The sequence below is a fragment of the Micropterus salmoides genome, unplaced genomic scaffold (genome assembly GCF_014851395.1).
Source record: "Micropterus salmoides isolate LMB-PRFRI ecotype aquatic unplaced genomic scaffold, ASM1485139v1 Ms_hic_scaffold_21, whole genome shotgun sequence".
Lineage (NCBI taxonomy): Eukaryota > Metazoa > Chordata > Actinopteri > Centrarchiformes > Centrarchidae > Micropterus > Micropterus salmoides.
The window spans coordinates 23228389-23250604 of NW_024041262.1; the positions used below are offsets into that span (position 1 = coordinate 23228389).

The 22216-nt window shown below is 40.0% G+C and overlaps 1 protein-coding gene across 2 annotated transcripts; it reads right to left on the bottom strand.

The window, feature by feature from the left end:
• Positions 1–306: 306 nt before the first annotated feature.
• On the bottom strand, positions 307–21357 carry LOC119915458 (inhibitor of nuclear factor kappa-B kinase subunit alpha-like). Of its 2 annotated transcripts, none has more exons than XM_038734994.1 (22): positions 21212–21357; positions 20669–20788; positions 20332–20426; positions 19977–20094; positions 18571–18640; positions 18395–18483; positions 18233–18322; positions 17952–18076; positions 15965–16072; positions 15706–15841; positions 14476–14670; positions 13764–13866; positions 13384–13507; positions 10594–10745; positions 10399–10460; positions 10164–10273; positions 8002–8051; positions 7761–7866; positions 7389–7536; positions 6690–6826; positions 5288–5387; positions 307–747 (listed from the first exon to the last, which is right to left on the bottom strand). In XM_038734994.1, the coding sequence occupies exons 2-22, from the start codon at positions 20783–20785 to the stop codon at positions 742–744; spliced, it is 2241 nt and encodes a 746-aa protein (XP_038590922.1). In that variant the 5' UTR covers positions 20786–20788; positions 21212–21357; the 3' UTR covers positions 307–741. The 2 variants fall into 2 exon arrangements, with proteins under 2 accessions (XP_038590922.1, XP_038590921.1); XM_038734993.1 differs by lacking the exon at positions 307–747 and adding an exon at positions 3780–4006.
• Between the last annotated feature and the right edge of the window lie 859 nt (positions 21358–22216).

Sequence of the window (22216 nt, forward strand, 5' to 3'; positions counted from 1 at the left end):
TACTGGATATGGTTCCCAGTATTATAGCTTGTACATCCATTTGCTAGTGTGTTTGTAATCTCTTCAATACTCCAAATAGCTGACACTAGATTTCTTACTTATTCGCTCATAGTGTCACAATTACATCCACACGGATTAATCACATCAAAAACACAAGATGGCGCCAGTGCCTTAATGACGTCAGATGATGATTTCATTCCATATAGAAGACTTGCAAAGTAAGATTTTCGTTTTATGGTCTAAGCTGTTATGGTTTTACGGCGCATATGACAATAAACTTCAACAAGTGAACCATCAACATCAGAATCATGCCAAAGTCATTTTATTTCATTACCAGGCAAATATTTGATATTTAAACATTCAAAACAAGTTTAAACAAAGCATGGAAACAAAATACTTAAATGGAAAGAAAACTGACAAAATGAGTTACTTAAATACAAAAAAAAAGAAATTTTCCATTGCACTTCAACTTCATAAATACAACTCAGAGGGTTTATTTCTCTCTGGCCCAAAGTAACCACCTGACAGAGTGGCCGCAGCACATTCAACCGTTTACCCCGTTTCCTGTGAGCGACTCTGCACTCAGAGCCAATCATTAACATTCATTTCACTGCAGATCGATGGTCGAACACGCCGACCGCTCTGTGATGTTTTCATGGAAACTAGACGGTGTCACACCTCCGTGGAATATGCCACGTTCATGTCATATGGGATACATGATGAAGGGAAAACATCCAGTGTTTACGGCTAGAGTAGAAAACAGTAGTTGATTATTCAATTATTCGACAAACGTTTTGTTAACTGATGATTTCTAAATCTGAATACCTTCTGGTTACAGCTTCTAAAATGTGATGCTTTGCTGCTTCTCTCCGTTATGTATAAATGCAAATTGTAAACATTTGGGTTTCAGACTATCATTGGAATTACTTAGATAAGTTATCTGAATGTGTCACCTTGGGCTCAGAGACATTTTTAAAAGTAATTTTTCAAGGAGGTCTGGTATTAACATGAGGAGAACGACCTTCCTCACGTTAATACATGAGACAAACATAAACATCATGTTTTCAACATAATATTTTTAGTTTGAGGTTTGACTCACCTGGGTGGAGAATTAGCGCCACCAACTCCTAATATTGACATAACAGTAGTAGACAGCATAAATATTTTCTGGATATTTGTTTAATATCTATACTAAATTGGGGTTGAAATTAAACTAAATGGTTTCAACGCTATATGACATGAATGCAGCATAAAACCCTCCAGTGACGTATTATGCACATAAATCAGTCCCTCTAGGATTTCGCAATCGTAACTATTAACACAAATTCAACAAATCCCTGTGAGTTCAGAGCGACTTGCAATTTTGACTAATCACGCAACTTTTATCGCTGTTACCCACAAAACATTGTCATTCATTAGCTTGTCATTTCCTTGGTAGCACACACGTCTGCTTTAACTTGTAAACAACGCATGACATTTGCCGACAAAAAAGGACAGCATCTATCTTCTTTATCAAAGCGGGAGTAAACTGTTTAGTAAAACGTGCATTTCATATTGCGGTCGAACCTAAAAGGAAATCGTGAGTGTCAGAAACGCATTGAGGAAGTCAGATGAGACAAATCACTGAGACACAGGCTGCTGCATCCTGGTCAGCTGCAAGAAAGAATCAAGGTCAGCTGGTTTAAATGTGCAGGTAATGGTGCTTTCAGACCTAAAGTAAAGCGAACGGTGGTGGCGGCGCGACCACATGCAAAGCCAATGCAAAGACGTGGCGGGAGGGAACCGGGCAGAGCGTAGGGCTGGACGATATAGCCAAATATATTATCACAATAAAAAGTTTCATATCTTTCGATATCAATAATCATCATAAGTATCAAATCGTTACTTCTTTTGAGTTTAAAAGCAGATTTTTGCTCCTGAGTGAAAGTTGAAGAAACCTGATGGTTAATTTTGGTTTAAACTTTTCTTTATGGTCAACACTTGAGGCCACACAGTGGGTCACTCAGCAAATCTGAGGTAGAAAATAATTATAATATGCATGAGTAATGCATGAATAAAAAGTCCAACATTCATTGAATATTTAACATTTGTTAAAAAAATTATATTGCTATAATTATTGTTATTGTTTTATTGTGCAGCCCTAGCAGAGCGGGGAGTGAAACTCCGCTGGCCGACGGAGAGCTGCTGAGCAGCGGAGAGAGACGGAGGCAACGCTGCAGCTTCTGGACAAATAAATATCCGTAGTCTGTCTGGATTCTGCTCCGACAACTACGCCGTTTACCTGCGGGAGGAGCTCAGAGTTAACTGCTTTTATTAAATTAGCATTTTTACTTTAGTTTTTTTAAATTAAAACGTTGATTTGTCATCACTGGAGCTAATCGGCAGTGAGTTTCCGTGCACGTCCGGTTCCACTGTTGTTAGCACGCAGAGCTCTGTGATCCTACTACTTCATATTTATATTAAAAAAAAAACAGACAAAACAGGACATTGCTTGGAGAAAAGAAAGCGTGGAAGTTGAACTACCTGCTGAGTTCAGAAAATGTGTGTCTGTTACTTTATTCCAGCTCTCATTGTACTGTGAACAAGTTAGCATAGCAGAGCCCTGATTGATCCGAACTCCATTCAAAAGAACAAACATTTTAAAAGTTGTTGTCCTGCTGTCTTGCTGACAGACCTGGCAAAGCATGAATTCATATGTCTAACAAATCTGCATCATATTGTAGTTATTTCGGCATCAGTTTGATCCGTTTATTGCAATTAAATCACAGCAAAATGTTTACTTTGTGTTCATACAGCTGTAGTAATCGCGGGTTGTGTTTATTCGCATTATCGAGCTGTGTGTGAACACTTGGTAGGTGTCCAGTGAAATCCTGGACGGAGCCTTTAGTGATTTAACTATAATTTAATAAAAGTAAAAAAAAACCAAACACATCTACCTTTGCAGTTCTCACTTAATCCCACAACTTTAATCGCAAAAAACGCCCCAAATAACCGCAACTTTCATCGCAATTTTTAGAAAAGCTGCTGCGAAATCAGGCATTTTAGACCGCAACGATCACAAAAAAAAGACCTGCGAAATCCTGGAGGGGCTGATAAATGAGAACAAAACCCCCTGTGTATCTCGCAGACAATTAAAAATAACAGATACATTATAGACATCGTATAAACATATTGGCCAGCCACATCTGTCTCACGTATCTTGACTTCTGCCTATGATATATAACACTTTATCAAAACAGCTTAAATCAAAATTAACATGTCCACAGAACCTAAACCCCAGAATGTGTATAGTAAAATATATCAAATTGATTATGATGGACAGTTTGTGTCTTCACGGTAAAGTCTGCGACAGTTTTGGCAGCCTGGAGCGTTTTCATCTGGAGCAACGCTACCCTTTATTGACAGGATACAAGGGCGTATCAAAGTGCTGTTTGATTGTAATTTCCTCCGCTACCCCCCACCCCGAACCACTTCCTGTCTTTTCCTTGCACGTCACAAGTTTGAACTAGTTCCCATGTTTCTGTCAAATACTCTCCCACGTGATAAATCCACCTCACCCCCCCCCCCCCCCCCCAAATTCTGGTGCTACAGTTTGCTCGATGTTCCACTAACAGTAGAAATGAATATCACTTTTTATGAATTATGATGCATACTGTGCAACAAAAGGAAAAAGTTAACACAGCTTCATTGTTTCCTCTTAATAAAAACAACAATATTAATTGATCAAACCTTCCACCGTGTGAGGCAACAGGAGTGGACAGACACCACTGAGCATGTGCGAACGGTGTCCTTTTTATTTTATTTTATTATTTTTTTTAAAGAGAACATCCCGAGTCCACGTACAACTGTACAATGTTTGACGCCACTCTGCTGCGTTTAACAGCTTTCAGTCTTTAGTGTTACACGAAGCACAGGCAGGGATGGAAGAACGCAACACCGCTTACGCATTTCTCTTTTTACATTTTGTTGTTACAGTTTCGTATTTCGTCCAGCTCCAGTCTTGGTCCTTGAAAAGAGGAAAACCAACATGTTAAGAGTTGCAATGATAAACAAAAAAAAATACCTTTAGATTTGTTTGAATATTTAATAAAATCCTGTATAAATAGGAACTGCATCAATGTCTGTAACATAAATAGTATTATAAATAGTATTTTCAAAGGTTTTATTTTAATGAGGTGCCCATTTAACGTGCAGTTTATTCTGGAGAGTTACTGCTTAATTGGGATATTCATTTAAAATATTTGTTTTCACCAAGCAGGCCCATCTTGGAAGAAGTTATATGTTGCTCTGTCCCAAAAGGGCTTTTTGTTTTCTATCTGGTGATCTTTACTGTACAATTAATGCTAATTTGAACAATACATAATCACCTCTCAGAGCATTTAAACATCTATCTAATCCATCCTAATTTTAGTCCTGTGAAAACGGACTCTAGTCGCGGTATTCTCAAATGAACAAAAATCGCATATGTAACAGTTTGCAACGAGCTTATGTTAATATCTCCACACTGATCAAACCTTGGTTGGATATTTTTGTGCAGATTCTGACGAGTGCATGTTGTCTTAAAAAAAAAAATTGGTAATAGTGCGTTGGTAAAACGTGTGTGGCACATTCAGTACAGATCCAGCGCTGCGAGGTGGGCTAGATGCTCAGGTTTCAGCTTGACAGCGTTAAGGTTGTACATTGCGTTCACTTCTGCAGAGGAATCAACGCCACCACAATGTCTCACAACCATCCGAGCGGTCCGGACAGCTAGTTACCAGCTAGTTACCAGCATTGGCAAAGCGTGTGGAGAAAGGCCTGCTATTCACAACCAGCTACGAGCCAGGATAATTCGATTCAGGTGCTTAATTTTAGCTTGTTGCATCACAGCTAATAATACAGGAATTAAAGTATTTGTTTAAAAAATATATATATTATGGAGTGTTGTTTACCTTGCTGTCATTAGAAGTGCAGAACACTTTTAACTTTCAGACAACCGTCCTGTTTTTATAGGAGAACCCAACTTCAATCTAATTTTAAGCTAATGTTATAGCTAATTTTAAGGCGGTTTGCACTTTACAATAACAACCGTGCATTAAAGTAGGGATGCACCGAATGTTCGGCCACCTGATGTTACGTGATACGAGAACCACATAAAACATTATTTATCAAATTGGGTCGGACTTGATGAATTTCGGGACTCGGCAATTTTATTTAATTATATTCGGTTTCGGCCAAGAACTTTCATTTCGGTGCATCCCTACATTAAGCAAAAGGTCCAGGATGACTGAAACACAAGTGAACTCACCACTATGCTTTTGGTCTGTTCATCTGCAGTCTCCTGCATCAGGCTGGTCAGCTGACTGAGGTACTTCTGGTTCTCCTGCAGCAGACGTGGTGCAGCATCACTGAAGGAAACACACACACAGAGCCTTTTAGCCACGATCCCATCACATGAGACCTCCACCATATATATGTTGGTGCTTTACCGGGGGAGAAAAAGCACCGACCTATAAAGCTATGTACAGCAGTATTTACACATGACTGTAGCATTATTATCACAATGACAGAAAACCAAAACAACCATCTTTTTTTGTTTGGGTTATAAAAATATCAAAAGGGCAGTGATATTTAAAACACTGCACCACTCTTTTCATCTCAACAGGTTTGCTATATTTTTCATAGCTAAATCTGATTATGGTATTTTTAATACATAAAACAATGACCCTCTTTTTCCAGTGTCATGAACAACAACAAAAACAAGAGACATTGAATGGATGTGATTAGGATTTTCTTTTCTTTTAAAAGTGAAAACAAATCTGCACAAACTGATCTAAATGAACCCACACCTAAATCTAGCTGTTGTTGGAAAACATATAGTAAGTTGAATGGAGGTAATCGCTGTGTAATCAAGGTGCTACACTTGGTTTTAAGTTAAAAACATCTGTGGCTGAAAGGTTTAACAGCTGGTTAGAAGCTACACAGCCACACAGGCTTAAAAGCGGCTCTAATCCATAGCTTCAAAACCACATTGTTTCATATGACTGCTTGTATGTGAAGGGTGACAAACCCACAGAGATTGATCACTGAGACTCAGTTCTTTTAGTGACTTTCAGCACATTTTTTCTGCAACTTTACTGTTTTGGTTCAGTCTCATCAGCCATTTACAGCCACAGAAGGCGGCGGTGTCCCACTGAACACGACCTGCTCAGCACCAAACAGCAGACAGACACAGTTAGAAACAAGCTGGTGAACATAGTGGGAGTATTTTGCAGGTAAAGAGCTAGATATTTCCCTCAGGAGTGGGTAGAGACCACATAGCTAAAAGAGAGTGAATGCTGGATTTAAACTGTGTCTGCTGGATGTTTAAATAAACTGTTTGCGAACTAACTTCTGGTGATGCAAGTGTTTTGTTTGTGCTCGTTTCTGCTGCCCCCAAGTGACCAAAAATAGTTCATGCAGTTTTTAAAACTCAACACAAAATAATGTCTTTAGTGGACAAGTGACATCTGCCCAATCCAGACTTTCAAAACTATCAGCAGACTCATGGTTGTTATTAATGCCTAAGGTGCTACCACACTGAATGTTAATGCAATGAATAATTTAGTCTTCTCCGTTTATTCCAGAGATAAGATGAATTTAAGATTTGTTTTCACACTTACACATGAAAAATGTCAATCCTAAGTCACATGATTGCTCTGAACAGTTACCTGTCATTTGGCCCAGGTAGGGAGGTTAAGGGATGTGGAGAGCTGACAGGTTGTGCTGACTGGGACCACTGAGAAACCTGCAGGAGGTTAGACGACTCGGGGCTGGCTGCTATTGAGTTCCTTGATGAGTTTTGAGCCTGGAAAGAAAGAGAGAGAGAGATCACGCTGGTACATGCAGCCATAACAAACAAGCCGTCTTTCACCTAAAGGAGGAGGCAACGAGCTGCAGAAAGACGGCGTGGAGCTGAAATAATCAGTTGCTTGACAGAAAATGAAGTCAGTTTTAAAGCAAAAATGCTAAATATTACCCGATATTATGTTCTTCTTCCCGTTATATGTGATGGCAAAATGAATCTTTTGGGGCTTAAGACTTTCAGTCAGACAAAACAAGCAAAGTGAACACTTTACTTTGGACTTTAGGGAAATTGTGATGGACGTTTGACATTTTGTAGACCAAATGATTAATCAGTTAAATTGAGAAAATAATCAGAGAAGACGCTAATTAAAATCATCACAGTTGCAGCCTGAGGACAGTATAAAATGGTTTTATTTAATTAAAATAGATTACGCTGAGTATCAAAACAAAGCAGAGCCATCAGCGATAGCATTACAGAGCTTAAAAAGTGTTGATACGCACAAACCCACACACTGGAGGGAAATTTGTTTCCACAGCCAGTACAAGTAAACAATGTTACTTACACAGGCGATCTTCAGTAAATGCCAGAACTCTCTCTGTCTCTTGATCTGCATCTGCATCACTGTGTTGTCAGCGTCCTTTATGCTCTCCAGGGTTTTCTCAATTCGTGGAAACAAATCAATGATTTTCTGTTTGCTGATCAGGATCTTACTGTTGGGAGGAGTCAGCACGGGGCAGACGTTAACATGCAGTGCTACGGCTCTTTTAAAGTACAAAACATGTGGCGCCTTCAAACTGGAGGAAGACAAACATTTGACGAAATCATCAAGAAGTGTGAACTGAATTTAGAGCTCTCATTCTCAAAGTAGACCCACAGGTCTGATCTTCTAGTACAATAAAACGCTGAATGTCTTTGAGGAGTGTTGGACTCTTACCTGAGGTGGGTGTACAGATCTTTGAGGACCTTGTCTTGGTTCTGGACAGTCTGAATGATGGCTTTCACCATCTCGGAGCTGTCACTGCTCAAATCTGGGTCAGGTGCTGAGAGATCAGATAAACTACTGAGCACACGTTTCAGTTTAACAAATGTATTCATTTAAAAAAAGGTTTCTTCTGAGTGCCTTGGATATAATAATATAACACTTTGAATGAGAATTAATTTGATTAAAATCTTACTTTTGCATTTCATCTTCAGTTGCTTGTACAGATCAATTGCCTTTTCTTCTCTGCAATAAAATGAGTTAGTCAGATTTTAATATTTAGAAGACTGAATTCTGAAGCCCTGCCTGCCGATAGCTGGTTATGTCATGATCTTTTACATTTTGGAGTGGATCTAAACCACCGGGCGGATAAACAAATTACTTCGTCACACATACGCCTGTGAATGGTGTGCCGCGACTAACTAACATACATAACCACCACCTCAAACATCACTTTAAAAACTAATGCAACAGGTATGTAAGAAATAAGCAATCAGGGATGTGATTATTCTGCTTTTCCTGACCTGTATGTAATACATGCACAGCTAAGATGAGGCTTCTGCTCGGCACAACTTTATTTTGACATACTGAAACTGAAACAGTTTTTTAAAATATACTTGGACATATACCCTGGTTGCGATTGCAGATTCGCATATCACAGAAGACTGGACTGTTGGACTTGGCGGAGGTCTGCGCTCTCCGAGTGTCCCTCTAGTTCACTTTGTGATATGAGTGATGGTGGGAGGGTCCGCCTTGCTTCATTACTGAATATGGGACTTTTCTGCGCTTTGTGGCGTTCAAAGCGATGGGAGCGGAGGTTGTGGTGAGCAGGAGGTTTGCAGAGGGGATGGCTTTAATAGATTTGTGTTTTGAAATGGATAACTGAGGCCATTTTTAATTATTTTTTTAAACTTGCTTCATGTTTTCTTCACTCATTTTACACATTTCCCACCCAGAGATGGGGACTCGAGTTTGAGACTCTGACTCGAGTCCAACTTAAGTTGCACACACGGTGACTTCAGACTTGACTCGGACTCGTGAACAAAGTTTATTTTTAGGAAACGTCTGATGAGCTTGCAGTTATCCCCCTCCCTGCGTTACCAATAACCTGCCTACGTCAGCGGCCACACGTGAGAGAGGACAACAAACACCGGCAGCTGCTGAGCCATTCATCATAAACCTTGGCTTTAAAAATTCATACAACAAGACCCAAACAAAGAAGTGCTGAATGTAAAATAAGTTAGTAAGCTGAGGTTAGTAAACACGTTTAGCTCAGCATTGGCCTTCTAACGTTAGCTTGCTTCTTGCCTCAGCTACGACCTACCGGAGGTCTGACTGTCGTTCCTTATGAAGAGATGAAGGAGCGTTTGTTTACTTGCCAAACTTGTGGTGGTCGATTAACAAACATTTACGTCCTGCTGGCTGCCATCATGTTAATTATTAACATTGGCAATAAAACAGGTTACTGGTTTAATGTTGGTAATGCTACAGTTTTATTTAGTTAACGTTACACTGGGTTTCAGAGTCTGCGGGGTGTGTTGACTTACAGTAGGTTAGTTAATAAGCTGTCTTTAATTGCAGTGCACATTAAAAGGTTGTGCTCTGTAAGAGAAAAACATGTTACAGTTACAGAATCCCTTATAGCTTTGCAGTGTTATAAACAGCCTGGATTGAACGCAACATTCACGAGAGACTTGAGACTTGACTTGGACTCTAGCTCAGTGACTTGTGAGCATCTCTGTTCTCACCGGCAAGAGAAACTGCCCAAGCTGACCAATCACCTTTCTTGCTGTGCTCACATGATATCTCTGTAGCCCTGACATTTAGTTACACCTGCAGCATCCGATGGCATGTATTTTCAACATCGCCGGTTCCAATCCAGGTGGGGAGCTTTGTTGCCCGTGATCTGCTTTACTCTCTCCAAACACTTTTTGCCTCTCTGCGCTGTACAACTCTCAAAACGAATAAAAATGACCAGTTATTTGGTCAGAGGGCCAAAACGTTGTTGATAAAGTGAAGGAAATACAGGTGATGCAGGATTCTTCTGTTCAAAGCAGAAGTTCTGACCTGATATGGTGCTTAATGAAAAATGAAGAGGCCACAAAAATGAGTTATTTTTAGATATCTCACTCTGGAGCAAAGCACTTTATATAAAGAAAGATCAACTAACTGACTGACAAAAACATCTGTACACACTCTTATGTACAATATGTTTACAAAGCAACACAAGAAGTCAGGCTTTAGCTGAAGCAACCCACATCATCACTTCTGTCTTTTACAGCAACAAAACATGAGAGAAAGACTAACGATAAGTATGCAGATTGTAGTGTTTGACCCCAGTTTGGCTTTAACACTCACAGCTGCTCCATCTTGTCTCCTTGGCGTCGAGCGTACGGGCTCCTCTGAAGTTCCACTATCTCAGAGTGCAGAGTCATGATCTCATCTTCTAAATGGCTCACCTCTGCCACCTGCAGGACAAGCCAGGAGTCAAGCCACAGCTGCCACCGTCAGGATTTTATTTTTATTTTTTAAATGAGAAACATTATAGGGCATTTAAACTTTAATGTTAAACTTTTTTGGAAACGTGCATTACCTGTGCAAAAGCAGCAGCTCTTTCCTCGTTCTCCTGCCAGGCTTTCAGCATCTTTTCAGAGGCTTTGGACAAACACAGACAGCACATCAAAACAAACATCTTGCTCGGTGCTTTAAAAATATCCCCATATGTGAATGTTCTCCATTCGAAGGTCAAGTATCAAAGCAAAACAAACAGCTGCCAGTAATCACTCACATATGCCGTAGTGCATCTGATCGCTGTATTTTTCCAGGTCGTACTGGATGCTGCTCTTAAAGAAGTCCAGCTTGGCCTTCAGCTGCTGAGAGAAGCCAAACATGCTGTTCTTACACCTGTTCAGGTTTGTGTTGTAGCGCAGGAGGCTCAACCTGAGGGGAGGGGAAGGAGACAATTAAGAGTACGAAAGAAAGAATAGGCTCCAAAGTAAAATGACTAGTTTCTGCAGGTGTGAAGCTTTGTCTTGAGCAGCTGTATCAGATGGCTGTCCACAGCTTTCACATGCTAACAGAGACAGTTAGCAGTGACAAGGACCCTAATGCCCGTGCCGTTCACACTACACAACTTGCCGTGACGGAAGTCTTTAAGTCGTTGTGGCGTTCACACGATGTGAGTGATCGGTGGCAGGGAGTCACACACTACGCGAGCTGACAGCGGCTGAGTCACCCGACGCTGGTCTCCAAACCACGTTTTGTCAAGAAAACACACGTGAAATATGAAACGGGAAATGACGCGATCCTACACACAAAACAGTAGTTATTGTTATAAAGATAGCAAGTATTAAGAATATGGGTGAAAGAATGGATTGGCACACGCAGGTAGCAGGGATCGTCTGAGCTACAGAGAGAGCTGGAGGTGAGTAAAAAGCATTTTATGGTAAAAAGTCGCTGCCTGCTCTCATTGGCTGGATGTGGATGTCGAGTCGGCTGACTCTTCCAGATATGTGGCGTGCTTGATATCTGGCAGGCGTCTGCGATGTGTCAGAAATGTGTCGGGGAGCCTTTTTGTAGTTTATACATAACTGGGGATCGACCGGTCATTTACTCCCGATCGCAGCCTGCCCGTCGCCAAGCGGCAAATAGGGCTATAAATTGTGTAGTGTGAACTAGGTTTAAACATAAAGGCTTCCCCAGGCCAGGATAGTCCACAGAGGCAACAGATAAAGTACCTTGCATTGATTAGACGTGCGAAATAAAAAAAAAGGGGTCTACAGTGATTAGTATAAAATTGACAAAATTAAGTAACTGTATATAAATTTGTTTGTAATAGAGTTGTACAGGCTTCAGCAGGACTCATCAAGTTAGATCCAAGTCTTTTTAAAAGACCTTTTACAATCAAACCGGCCAAAGCATGATGGAAAACCAGTAGGGACAAGTAGTATTATTTCTACATCACATTTTTCAGTACTTCCCATCATTATTTAACACCAATTCCTTATGTTATAATTAATTTTATTAACATGACATTGACCCAGATAAGCAGCACAAGATGGATGGATGGATTAACCAACTGAAAATAATTTACTCATTTTAAGTTTTTCCTAAAATCAAAACTTGCACATTATGACCTGATGAGGGGGGACCTCTTGGGAGCTGGTAAACCCTTATTGATGAAGAAGGTTTCAGGAAACTCAGGACATCTTACACTGCAATATGTATTGAAGCAGTGTAGAGTGATAACACCTTGTGGTGCCAAAACCCAAATCTAAAGGGTACCTATTTCTCATTCCTACACCTACTGAGATTCACTCCCGTGTCCAAATAAGGTTATTTTACAACCCTCCAACCTGTGTGAAGATTATATTGGATTAAAACAAGACATAACCTAAGTCATGTTGGAAGTACAAGGTCACATGTCCAACCTGTCTCTCCTTCTGAGATACTTTCTACTGCCCTTGAATGTCTGGGCAACAGATCTTATCTACACAGCTGTTATCATCCATATATGGAGCTGATGGGAGTATGAACTACTGCTAAAGACACAGAGGTCATTATATTTGTAGGCCCCAAGAGAGACATGGGTATTGACCTGTACCTACTACCCGTTACCCACATAAGAGCCCCTACAACCCCAATTTTAGGCGTATAATGTCTAATGACAGCCTGTAATCAGATACAAATACATTTTCTAATGGTGTAATTAATTATATTAACGTGACATGGACCCAGATAAGCAGCACAAGATGGATGGATGGATTAACCAACTGAATATAATTGACTCATTTTAAGTTTTTCCTAAAATCAACACTTGCACATAGGGATGGACAATAAAACAACAATAATTATCGCAATACATTTTTTTTTCCCAATAACAATATGACAAATGTTCAATAAATATTCAATAAATGTTAGATTTTATTAACTTGAATCACACACGATTTATGACTTAATTTTTTTTTATTAAGATGTTTATTTTGTAGAGGAAAAAGGACCGAAAAAAAAAAAAAAGAAGCTTTTACTTAATTTTACTCGTGCATATTTGTTGACAAAGATTTTATGATAAATGTTTTTCTACTTCAGATTTGTGAAGTGATCCACTGTTAAGAAACCATGACCAAAATGAGAAATTACAATTAACCATCAGGTTTCTTCAACTTTTACTCAGGAGCATCAATCAGCCTTTAAACTCAAAAGAAATAACCATCTGATACTTATACTCGTGATAATTATAGAATTATTATAATTAGAAACTTTTTATTGCGATAGCATTTTTGGCCATATCGTCCAGCCCTACTTTAACCTCCTGCCATGTTACCAGACTTTGATGGCATAGAAGCAGAATACTCATTTTAATTTAGAGGCTTTATTGACCTGTCTTTTAATAAATGAACTAACATTCAACAGTGAATACATTTCAATTAAAAGGTTAAGATTAAACATTTGCAATAGGCATTTAAACTATTTTTGTGTTGAGAAAAAGAACAGATTCTTTCAGTGATTTAAAATAAAATATATCTCTCGTGTTTTTGTGGTTAAATAACAAATTACAGATTTCGGTCATGTGACTCACATGGCAGCCCGCTGTCCTTGGAAAAGCCTGCTGTAGTCCTCCTTTAGGCCACAGATGTAGCTCACTGCTTCGCCCCAAACCTTCTTCAACACAACCAGGGGAAGCTGTGTCTTGGTCTCTTGCACTGCAAAGTTAAAAGAAGACCCATGAAAGCTGCATCGTGTTAAAACAGAGAGGAGAGGGCTGGCATTACTGTCCTGTAGTGGAGCAAGCTGTCACTAGGGATGGTGTAAAAAAATACCATCCGTTATAGAATCGACAGGAAGAAGTGTGAAGGAAAATCTGTGATCTGTTCAATATATTCAAGTTGATGTATATTTAAAGGTTTGCTTTATTTTAACACTCTTATAATCAAACTGCGTAATTTAAAATAAACTCACCAATAGTGTTGACTTTATCAGGAAGTTGCCTGGCACTGAAGGGACCGGAGTACTTGGTGATGCTCTTGTCAAACAGGTAGACGATGTAGCTATCCCACCCTCTCTACACGGGAGAGATGAAGAAAATCACCACTTACACAGCCTGTAAAATACCTTTCCTGTTGCTTAAAACAGCATCAACGGGTGATTCAAAGTCCCCTAACTCACATACATTGAATTAAGAGTACCTGCAGACACAGCCTTTTCTGCATCCTTTCAGTTTTTTTAGCACTGAGTCGAGTGTTTTGCAAACTATTCCCGTCTTTGTAAAGGTTCCAATGGGAGATACTAACTAACCATAAAAAACAGTTGGGTTTTTTTACTTTATCAGCAAAATTAAACAATGGAGAGCTGACAGGACATAAAAAGGAGAGAGAGAGAGAGAGAGAGAGAGATGGATGATGCCAAAATATAACAACTGTGGCTAGGCTCCAATTGGGGATGCTGCCAATACATGGTCTTGAACCCCTACACCTCCAGTGCACCTCCTGATGGAGGGGTGTTTTTCATCATCAGAAGGTTTATGGTTTGGATCTGGGCCTGAGATTTGCCAGGTAAAATATACCCTGACGGAAGTTTTCCTCCTACGTAGACCTGCAGGCCAAGCATTGTTCCTTTTTCTTTTTTGCACAGGAGCAACCTCAAACTCTCAGCTGCTCGAGACTCAACTTACCACCCCATCTAGGACGCACTGTGCAGCGGGCTTCCTGGGATCCAGTGACACCCCCGTCTCCTGCAGCAGCTCCTGGTTAACAACTTCGATCTTGGTCTCTGCCTCAATGCGCTTCTGCAGACCGTGGAGACTTTCGTCCGGAGTCAGCTGGAAAGAGTGGACCTGGGCTGTGGTCATGTTCAGGATGTGGACCAGCTGGAGAGAACCAAGAGAAAAGCTGTTATTACAAAGTACAAGTAATCCACAGTTTACTGAAATGTTTGGTATCCTGAAGGCCACAACCACTTAAAAGGGGGTCTCCAGCGATTTAGCCTGGATGGACCACTTTAAAATGATGAAAATTGATACAGCAGAATCAGCAAGTACCACAAGTATGTAAGTAGGATCAGCAACATTTACTTAATGTATCAAAAGTAAAAGTACTCTTGGTGCAGAAAAATGTTCCCCGTCAGTGTTTCACTTTAATATCTGATGTTTCTAGGTTACCATTACTGCTTTTCATGAGCTCAGAAAAAGTTGTTTTGCATTTTCCAGCGGATCCAAGAGGGGTTTAACTAGTTTGTTTATCTTAAGTAGCAGGAGAATTTCCTCAGCCCATAAAAGGAGCACTTCATCCTTCAGTTTATCTGGAAAAAGCCAATTCAAAAGTCACTAAATTTGGACATTTTCACTGGACAGGAAGGGTAGGAAAGATTGTAATTAGAAGTATATAGTAGCATACAATGGAAATACTCAAGTAAAGTGCCTTAAATTTGTACTTCAGTTCAGTATTTGAGTAAATGTGCCTAGTTGTGTTTCACCACTGGTGTACTGTACAACTGTACTCTGCTGGCATTAGATGTTCTGTCAGGTTCTTATTCTTGTTTTATCCTCTGATCAGATGGTAAGAATTTAAAATTAACTATTTTATTGAGGATGTGTTTTTGTATGGCTGCTTGTGTTGAGAACCTTTGTCTTCTTTTGCTAAATGGAAAACAAAAAAATGTTTGTGGGAAAACATTGTTTTGATATCGGTAGAGAAACCAGACGCTAAAAACATTTCTAACAAAACCCAGCACTACTGATGGCAGATTAACCATCAACATTTTCTCTGCAAGTCAGTGAACAAGAGAAATATGTAAATAAGTGCTGGCTGACCCAGATACATCTGGCTGAAAATCACTGATGGAAAGCTGCATCTTCACATAAAAACTTTAAGAAAAAAAAAAAGGCGCTCTGCCAGTAACTCACCTTCATGCTCAGTATCTGCTCCAGCACTTCAAAGCAGAGTGGTTTCTTGGTGTCCGGGTTGATTTTGCCTCCCCTCTGGACAGGATCCCACTTTAACATCAGCTGAAGCAGTGCTTCCATTGGCTCCAACAGTGTTCTATATAACAGCAATTAAAAATGTGTTAAAGGAGAGAAATTAACACCAAATACTGGAAGGGGGAAAACTGCAACAGCCTGTATGAAGTGTTTGAGGCGTTTTCATTAGTCTCAGGGTCCTAACCTGCTGAGGTTGTTAGGGTAGGGGAGGTGTGTGGAGAATCTGACTTCTCCGTTCAGTTCCTCTACAGCCATGATGTCTTTTGGACCTTTATTTTTCACTTTGCTTGCCCTGTAGATGATAAGATACAAGATGGACAGTTTTATACCTTAAAAATGATCCCATTACAAGAAAACTTATACATTTTCAACTCTGGTTACGCTCGTTAGTTGTGGAAGGTGCTGCTTTCAGTTATTCCCAGTCAACATTGACACTATGTGATTACTTTAAACATCTATTATCCAAACCTGCCTCCTTCACTGTTAGCATTGTGTACGTTATTGTAATCCCAGTAAATTAAGATCTATGCAAATTAAGTTGCATCAGACAACGAGGTGGCTGAGTTAACGTGAGCTGCCTCTGTGCCTCCTTTTGGCCTTCTGATCTTTTTGTTTGTTTAGGGTGTGATCTTGTTGCTAACCTGCTTTGTGAATGAGACACTTCTTCTGATTGGTGAGTTAAGGTTTTGGATTGATTCTGTTTTATTTTAAATAACATACTGCCTTTTTCCAGGTAGGAATGATGTGTCTAACACAGTAGGTATGGGTGTGCCTGCCTCATCTGTTTTTTCTTTTGAGAGGTAAGCCTAGGTTTTGTTTGGTAACCCAGCCTGGTAGTTGCTGTGATAAGTTGATTGAAAGTCACATGTTGTAATAGTAGTTTCTTTGGCTCCACCTGCTGGTCGTCTTTATTTATTGCTCACCTCAGTTTTCTTATTGTGCTGCATTTGTATCTAATTTACCCATTTCTCTTGTCTCATGGTTCAAAACAGTTTCAAAGCTGTTTGAACACTTCTACCTCATGCATTTCACAAGTAGGAAACTATTTCACTTATTACAGATTTGAGCCCTGTCATTTGTCCTTTTGTTTTACGGAAGAAATCCTACAGGTGTGCGGGATTGAATATGCTCTTTATGCTTTTCACTGCTGTATAATGGATCCACATATCATACTATTAGTGAGTAAAACATACAAATCACTAAATGGGAGACAACTAATTGATAGTGCAACAGACAAAAAATATTAATGATTAAATCAATCCTGTTATTATTTGTCTAACTCTGTTCATTTGTCTTTGGTGATATTCATGCTACAGTTCCTTTAAAGGATAACATCAATATTTTTCAACCTGGACTTTATTTTCCAATGTCTATGTGAGTAATTTTTTTCTTTTGTATTCAGCGAGTGCAATGCAGTCAGCAGCAGTGAAACACATCTGCATCGTAATCCTTGCGGGAAATTGCGCCCTTTCAAGTATGTCCACTAAAGTGCTTGTTTTACCACTGACAAGCTCAGATTGTTATTATCAAAAAGTGTCTGACACCTTTATGGAAAGAATCCCTACAGAGATAGACCCGTTAGTTTGTTTAATGTTACTGTGTGATGTTTGTGTTTTAAAAAAAGATCAAAAACACCAAATCACATAATAACACAAACAAAGGGGGCGCTAGACCAGAGAGGTAAAATTACTGTTTTTACAAAATTCAGAATGAGGCAGGAAGTGAAAGACAGATCGTACGAGATGGAGGAACGCCTGTACTCTGCTAGTTATTCTTTACATGCTGCGTCGTTCGAGTAAAATCTGAATAGCCCAATTCATTCTTAAATTATGGCTAAAAACCCATTTTGAGGTTACAATAACCTATAAGTCAAAAGTCAAGGCGTTCCTAATTAAAAAAAATCACGTTCACGAGAAAGGGACAGGCGCTAACAGTTGTGCGTTAGTCTCTGCTGCTACTGCTGACTGTGTTGGTGAGCAGCCGAACAACAATAACTAACTTCCTGTTGTTTTCAGAGCATCTGCATGCACCTGTCCCTTTCACCTCACTCAGTATCTCTGCGTCATGCCTCCGACTGAACTTTTCCAGTATGCTTTTATCTAACAAACAACGACAAAGTGGTAAAATAAATCCCTCCTGCACATAACGCTTTGCTTATCAGGTCAACTTACCACTGCACAGGTTGAAGATTGTGCAGGAATGGACGGAAACCACAACTGCATTCAAATACCATCGTGCCAAAGCTCCAGTAATCCACAGTAACTGTGTATGGCTTATTCTCAAAAAGCTCAGGTGCCTGCAGAGAAAAAGTGGTGCATTTCAACATGAAGCAGTTGCTCGACATCAAACAACAAAGTTACACAATTCGCATTTTTGCATTTCATCATTTGTGAAGGCAGGAGAAACATGTCAATACATAAGCGGAATGAGCCGTAGATTACATCAAGCTCACCAGGTACTGAAGTGTGCCGACGAAGGAGGTACAAAGACTGCCCTGGTCCAGGTCTTTGGCATAGCCCAGGTCAATGATTTTGTGAACCAGCTGTAGAAGAATAAGTAAATATAAGACAGTTTCTTGAAAATGTGACGTCAAAACCAAAACCTGGCAGTTTACCTTTCCGTTGATATCTTGCAGCACTATGTTTTCAGGTTTAAGGTCTCTGTGTATGATCTTGTTTTCATGCAGATACTGGATACCAGATCCTACAGCAGAAACCAGTGGTTAAAATGAATGATAAGGCTGCAAAAGGACACGTGTGAAGCTGCACACAGATAAAACATTGGACATACCGACGTCATTGAGTAATGAAAGCACTTCACTCTCTTTCAAACCGCAGCAGTTTTCAGGTTTGCTCAGCATCTGTAAACCACACAAATACAATTCTATCACATCTGCAGTAGATCTGCATTACAGTGACCCAACTCGTGCTGAAGATTGATAAGATGCACTACAACAGTTAGAATGGTTAATTAGTATTGTACAACACGCTAATGCTATGATTGAGCATATGTGCATCTTGTATGACACTACAGTATGTGATGCAACTTTAACCTTTGTACATCTGCACCGTGTGAGAAGTGATTAAGACAGCTGTAAACTACATTTACACTAAGCCGGGGAAATTTGAAATTGATTGGTTAAACTTCTGTTTTATCTTCTAAAACCCACCTGTACTTTGTTTTAATGCAGCCAAACACATTTTTGTTTCTGTTGACACATAACTAAGCAAGCAAACATTTAACCGCAGTGTTGAAATGCTACCAGTTGAACCAGGTGAACAGTAGGGCTGCCCCCTAAAAGTCGACAATTCACGTCATCACTTTAGAAGACCTCGCTATTTGCGTCACTTTACACAGAGCAATGCAGGAGCACCAGCATGGCAAGGAGACCACACCGCAGAGTTTACTTCGATGAAAGAAGAGCCCTCAGCTCGTTGCTGCTGACGCTTAGTGATGTCGGCTAAACCACCCATGGACACCTCCACTACTGCCAACCAGTGTGACTGACTGATTGGAAAGAACGCGATTAGCTAATCGTGAAGACGGTGATTAAAATATAGGTTAATTATACAGCATCTGACGCGTTTTAAACAGTCATGCAGTTACAAATTCATTCTCACCAATCAGAGCGGGCACAGGACGTGCACATTTTACAGCAACAAACGAAACTAGAGGAAAACGCCAGCTGAACCAACACAGGCAGCAGGAGTGCTGCATTTATGTCATTAATTAATTTGTCATTTTGTGCGCTTCAACTACAGATAACAACTCTCTGTGAGCCGGTTTCTTTACGCTCTCTGCAGGCTATATATCCACATGAACCATTTCAGAATAAGAGCATTTTGCCTGTCTGATTTTGCTTATTTGTTCAGTTATCCTGTTTTAACTGTGTTTATTGCTGATGTACGATCAGGAATCTGCAAAAGGCGTTTTATTTTGAAAATTGACCGGATTCTTTATGCCGTTCTGTGTCTGACTTCCTGCCTGGTTCATTTGCTCTGTGTTGCTTGACGTGGCTTCAGTCAAAAATAGACTGGCAGTGAATACTGAACTTGAGCAAAACTTAAATTAAAAAAAAAACATCGCTAATGGAATTGTAATCGCAATAGATTTTGTTTCCCCCCAAATTGTTCAGCCCTAGAGGACGGTGGTTTAAGTGTGTCTTGAGAAAGTTGGTTCAATGCGGACATATTCACCTTCCTCAGGTCTCCCCTGGAGCAGTACTCCATGGCCAACAGTGGAAGATCATTTAAGGCTATGTGCTTCATTTCATCTGGGACATCTCGTGCTGTCACAACATTGATGTGATTCAACCTGAGTGGGAGAGAAGTAGGAGTCGTTACTACGCACCTATTCAATGATACCCATACCGATCGTGCAGAGTCATTGCTACAATCATAAGTCATGTTTCATCTGAGTGTTTTCTTTAGGTAATCATTAACATACCAAATCAGTGAATACATATATTTGTTATGATATCAGGACATTATCAATGTGCTATATAAATAAACTGTCCCCCACAAGAAGAAAGTGTATAAAAATAAAACAAACTTTTTCATTATCAGGATTTCTCTGCTCCATCTGTCCTTATTCCTTGGTGTGAGCTCTAGACGGCACATTTTCACAGCTAGCTTTTCATTTGTTTCCTACAAAGAGACATGATATTATTAAATCAGCACATGAAAGCATACCCAAAAATAGCAATGTGTAGTTTTAGAGGAGCTAGTCCCTTTCTGCGTCTTCATAAAATGTCTCAGCAAATAAGAGGACTTTTATTAATCCCAAGAGGATGTAGATAAGTGGTGACACAGTAATTATACTGTTTACTTTTCTCCATTTCTAAATGAAGTGTCTGCAGTGTTGGGGCGTTTATGGCTTTTAAACTCACATGATGTTGGTAAAGGTAAACATGGGCAAACCCGCCCATGCCCAGCCTCTCTTTCAGCTCCCAGTCTCCGCAGTTCTGGTTCTGCCTGAAGGGAGGCTTCTCCATTGTTGCTAACATAAGCTGGACCCAAAGTGCGGAAATAACGTTTTACATGACAGCAACAAGAGGAACAACACAGCTGGACCAAAGACCAAACGGCGCAAACTGATCTCCACCTAGCTTAATGAATCTGTCAAGCACAGGGACATGACTACATCCTGGAAATGCTTGGCTAATGTTAAGATTACATTGATGTAGATGTGACCTTAGTGGCCTGTCTTTTAAACACACGGCATATTAAGAATCATTTATGAAAACACAAACACACACACATATCAATAATGTTATTTTGTTGGCTAACCAACAGTAGCCCTTCACATTCCAGAACATAGACGGAGTCCGTCGCTAGCTTTAGGAAATGAAAGCTTCTTCGACGCCAGTTAAGTGGCGTTTTTTTCAATGTTTTCGTGATGAGCTGCTGGTAAAGCGAGCTTCGAGACTTACGTCGTGTTGCTATGAAAGTGTCATGAGCCGTTCTTCCGTGGAAATGTGCGCTTGTCGTGTTGTTTTCGGGTCAATGCAGCACCGTGAGAGACTGTGTACTTTCCTGCGGGACGTCACCAGAAACCCCGGCTGTGTTTCTTGAAAATGAAACGGGGGCGTGTTCAACAACACAACACAACACTGCGTTCAAAAGACGTTAAAACTTGTTTTGCAACCGCCAAACAACGATGTTAAACAAAAGAATACTATCATATAAGAATATACATTTTAATCATGTGACACTTTTGCTTCTGTCAGCAAGCAGTAGGCCTGTTTTAAAACATTTTGTCAGGAGATGAAAACTCAGATTAGGGTTAGTGGTGGGGACATAAAAACTCAGATTAAGGGTAGCGGTGGGGACAAAAAAAACTCAGATTAAGGTTAGTGGTGGGGATATAAAAAATCAGATTATGGGTAGCGGTGGGGACATAAAAACTCAGATTATGGGTAGTGGTGGGGACATAAAAAATCAGATTAAGGGTAGTGGTGGGGACATAAAAACTCAGATTAAGGGTAGCGGTGGGGACAAAAAAAACTCAGATTAAGGTTAGTGGTGGGGATATAAAAAATCAGATTATGGGTAGCGGTGGGGACATAAAAACTCAGATTATGGGTAGTGGTGGGGACATAAAAAATCAGATTAAGGGTAGTGGTGGGGACATAAAAACTCAGATTATGGGTAGTGGTGGGGACATAAAAAATCTGATTAAGGGTAGTGGTGGGGACATAAAAACTCAGATTATGGGTAGTGGTGGGGACATAAAAAATCAGATTAAGGGTAGTGGTGGGGACATAAAAAATCAGATTAAGGGTAGTGGTGGGGACATAAAAACTCAGATTATGGGTAGTGGTGGGGACATAAAAAATCAGATTACGGATAGTGGTGGGGACATAAAAAATCAGATTACGGGTAGTGGTGGGGACATAAAAAATCAGATTAAGGGTAGTGGTGGGGACATAAAAAAT

Bases quoted from the DNA above. Each gene is read 5' to 3' on its own strand.
- LOC119915458 (XM_038734993.1), bottom strand. From the start codon at position 20,785: ATGTTAGCAACAATGGAGAAGCCTCCCTTCAGGCAGAACCAGAACTGC. The intron at 8,052-10,163 runs GTGAGTGTTAAA...ATTTTATTGCAG, and splicing joins GGAGACAAGATGGAGCAGCT to AGAAGAAAAGGCAATTGATC. The intron at 7,537-7,760 runs GTAAGAGTCCAA...TCCTCCCAACAG, and splicing joins GATCTGTACACCCACCTCAG to TAAGATCCTGATCAGCAAAC.